The 4,096-nt window shown below is 40.9% G+C and overlaps 1 protein-coding gene across 1 annotated transcript; it reads right to left on the minus strand.

Annotated features, from left to right (window-relative positions):
- Nucleotides 1–2,050: 2,050 nt before the first annotated feature.
- On the minus strand, nucleotides 2,051–3,444 carry LOC115220291 (general transcription factor II-I repeat domain-containing protein 2A-like). Its single transcript, XM_029790398.1, has 2 exons — nucleotides 3,149–3,444; nucleotides 2,051–2,126 (listed from the first exon to the last, which is right to left on the minus strand). The coding sequence occupies exons 1-2, from the start codon at nucleotides 3,442–3,444 to the stop codon at nucleotides 2,051–2,053; spliced, it is 372 nt and encodes a 123-aa protein (XP_029646258.1).
- Between the last annotated feature and the right edge of the window lie 652 nt (nucleotides 3,445–4,096).

Here is a 4,096-nt window from a genome sequence, read left to right on the forward strand (position 1 = left end):
CCGGATTCAGTCCTACTGCGTGGCACCTTGGACAAATGTCTTTTACTATAGCTTAAGGCAGACCAAAGCCTCATGAGTGGATTTGGTTAACGGAAACTGAAAGAAGCCCGTATATATATATATATATATATATATATATATATATATATATATATATATATATGGTGACAGTCCGTCGGTTACGACGGCGAGGGTTCCAGTTGATCCGATCAACGGAACAGCCTGCTCATGAAATTAACGTGCAAGTGGCTGAGCACTCCACAGACACGTGTACCCTTAACGTAGTTCTCGGGGAGATTCAGCGTGACGCAGCGTGTGACAATGTTGGCCCTTCGAAATACAGGTACAACAGAAACAGGAAGAAAGAGTGAGAGAAAGTTGTGGTGAAAGAGTACACCAGAGTTCGCCACCACACGCTGCCGGATCCTCATGGAGCTTTAGGTGTTTTCACTCAACAACAAAGTCCGATTTGGGAATCGAAACCGCGATCCCACGACCGCGAGTCAGCTGCCCTAACCACTAGGCCATTGCGCCTCCACACACACACACACACACACACACACACACACACACACACACACACACACACACACACAGCGCAATTATCGCCATTCCAGAAATTTGGAAACGACATGCTGTACTGCTTGGCATTCGCGCCGGAAGCTCCAATACGAACATTTCAGAGTGTTTGGGTGTCAATCTGAGGAGAGTGCAGAGGATTTGAAAAGAGTTGGATGAGTCTGATGGTGATTACGGAAAACTTACTCTGATTGTTCTGATAAGAAAAGAACTCCCGAGTTTGTTGGTGAGATCCAGGTCATGACTGACAATGATCCCTCCAAGTCAATCAAGTTCATCGCTAGGGACATGAGAGTATCTGAGTTTATTATCAGGCAGGTAGTGCATGAAGACATTCGGTATTCTTTATACAAGGTGAGAAATTTTTATCCCAAGCCATCAAGGACAATTGGAAAGACCGCGCTACGAAGCTTTTGAACAAACTCAAGCATCTCCTCCAACCGAACATGCTTTGTTTTTTCTCAGACGAGAAAAATTTCTGCCAGGATCAGATGGTGAACTCACAGAACAACCATTGGTTTGCCGTGTCCGAAAGTGATAAAAATCAAACATCCAGTCAACATCATAGTGTTTGATGTGATCACTAGTGATGGCGACGTTATGACTCTTCCCACACGGCCTCACACTCAACACGGAGGACGCCTACATCAAGTGACTGGAGGATGTGCTGCCCTGGTTCAAGAGGGTGGCTGCTGGAAAACCCTATGTTTGGCAACAGGACTCTGCACCATACCACACAAACAGGAGAACCCAGTCATGACTGTCAGACAACATCTCACTCCTCAAACGGTATCCCCCTGATTATTATGTGAGTAGCACGGTTGAGCGAGAGCCCAACAAGACTTCTTGTAGCACCAAAGATGAACTGAAGGCAAGAATTATGGCAGCACTCACCAGCTTAAACAAGGAGACGGTCTAGAAGAGTCGCAGGTGATTCCGAAGTCGTCTGGGGGCCGTGGTTGAAGCCAATGACGATTTTATTGAATATATTTACTCTTTAGTATTTCAAGATATTTTTATGTAATTTTGGTAAACATATCTATTAAAATGAGATGTCTGTTATTTTCATTTTTGCGTAAATTAGACGACATCTTATTCATCGCACCCTGTATATAAATGTGTGTGTGTGTGTATGTGCGTGTGAGTGCGTCTTTATGTGTGTCTTTGTCCTCACTGCTGCTTGACAACTGGTGCTGGTTTGTTTATGAGCCCGTAACGTAGCGGTTCAGTAAAAGAGACCGATAGAATAAATATTAAAACTGAAAAGTAAATTCTGGGGTTGATTTGTTCGACTAAATCCCTTCATTGTGGAACCAGCATGGTCGCAATCAAATGAATGAAACAAGTAAACGATAAAAGATTGTCGCTTACATTAGTTTATTTTTTAGTTGCTTCGTATCTATAACTAAGTTTCAGCTGTAGAATCCTGTTTAGTTTATTTTGCATTTATTTCGTTGCTAAAAGAAATAATCTAAATAATTCCAGTCGCATATATGTTTTCCATCTCAACTGGATCTATAACTGCCCTGTCTGATTTAAACCTATTTCTGAAAACCAAAACCAATACAGAGAGAAAGGTTATGAATGTAATCACAAAAGTTGTTTTTTTCTCAGATTAAGTATAGAAATTAGAAGGGGAAAGAGGGAGTGGAGAGAGTGAGAAAGAGAGCCAGATCGAGAGAGAGAGAGAGAGAGAGAGAGACGAAGAGAGTTAGAGAGAGAGAAAGAGGGAAAGAGAAAGTGAATGAGAGAATGAGAGAGTGGGGTGAGAGAATGATACAAATGGAGAAAGAGAGAGGGAAAGAGAGTGAGATAGAGACAGAGAGGAAGAGATGGAAGAGGAGAGAGAGGGAGGGAGAAGGAGGGAGAGAGAGAGAGAGAGAGATTGAGAGAGAGAGAGAACGTTGAATAGTTTCATTTGCTTTCCCGGTTATAAGCGTCGATAGTGATTTCTTGTCGAATACCCGAATTCAAATGTATTCTCCACTTTTATGAATTCATGAGGGTATTTTGTTTTGGATACTCTGTGTTGTTCCTAAAAGACGGAAGGGCGACGGCCTGGTTGTATCTCAGTTGTACTGGATGATGGCTGTTCTGGTTACTTCATGGGAGCAGCAACATTACGGTTTCACCTAGCCAACCAAAGAATCTATGCCAGCGGTTGGCAACAGGGATCGGATCGAGTATTAATGACGGATAGCGGGCCGGGCGAATGCCATAAAAGAATAATTAGGGAAAATTACACAAGCTAAACTTTAATCACGAGTGTTGACTATACTAAAAAGTAATTTGTATTAACCACAGATGACTGTAGTAATGGAAAAACATCCTCTATTCAATTTAAGACATCGTTGGAATAATTTCTTTAAAAAAAAATCGTGAAAATACATAGGCGCAGGAGTGGCTGTGTGGTAAGTAGCTTGCTAACCAACCACATGGTTCCGGGTTCAGTCCCACCGCGTGGCATCTTGGGCAAGTGTCTTCTGCTATAGCCCCGGGACGACCAATGCCTTGTGCCATTGCTGGGGCACCATCATTTGTGATGCCAATTAGTTTCGAAAAATCAAACTTCATTTCTGATATCATTTTCAAGAAAGCTTCAAAGATGTCTGCTCCGGTTACAGTTTCCTCCACAGGAATTAACTGAATAAACTCTTCAAAGATCTGAAAAGTTGAAGTCCCTCCTCGCACAAAGACAGCAAGTTGTGCAGTGTCACTTAAGCCTATATTCTCATCGACTGCAATTGAAAAATATTGTAATTCGCTGTAGGCGTTGATTAATTGATTTTTAACATCTGCTGACATTTCATCAACCCGCCGTGTGACCATCCTCAGAGACAGGCTGATAGCTTTAAATAAAACCATTTTTTTTTGACAAACATTATCCAACACTGCCAATAAGCAGTCTTTAAAAAATAACCATCTGTAAAAGGTTTCATCTTTTCAATGATGTGTTTTGAGACTTCATTGCTGGCAATTACTTTTGCCACATTTTCGCCTTTTCTGTTTTTAAAAAACGACGTTTGTTTTCCAAAACTAGACTTCAACTGTTCAACTTCATCTTCCCTTGCTTGTCCAGTAAATGCCCTAAAATTTTCACAATGGTGCGTCTCATAATGTCGTCTTATTTGCTACCTCATTCACAGCAATGCTTTCTAGACATATGAAAGAAATCGGGTTCTCACTGTGCTCAATGAATCTAAGTAATCTAATATCCAAGTTTCTTAGAAAATTCGGCATTCAGCATCTACCATTCTTCGTTTTGCGTCCGTGGTCATCGAAAATTTTTCCTACAGATTAAATTAAGATTTAGATTAAAAATTTTACATCTGAATAATTCTATTTTTTTTTTAATGGCAGACCTTTTATTGTATGCGAAAGCCTCGTCTCTCATATTACAATTGTAAAAATACCAGTTGGTTATGGCTAATAACTCGTATAATGTGGGTGATAATGATGATGATGATAAAGGTGGAAATAGTTAAGTGTATGGTGGCAAGGACAAGAAGAAGAAACA

This window comes from Octopus sinensis, linkage group LG16 (assembly GCF_006345805.1).
Source record: "Octopus sinensis linkage group LG16, ASM634580v1, whole genome shotgun sequence".
NCBI classification, from domain to species: Eukaryota; Metazoa; Mollusca; class Cephalopoda; order Octopoda; family Octopodidae; genus Octopus; species Octopus sinensis.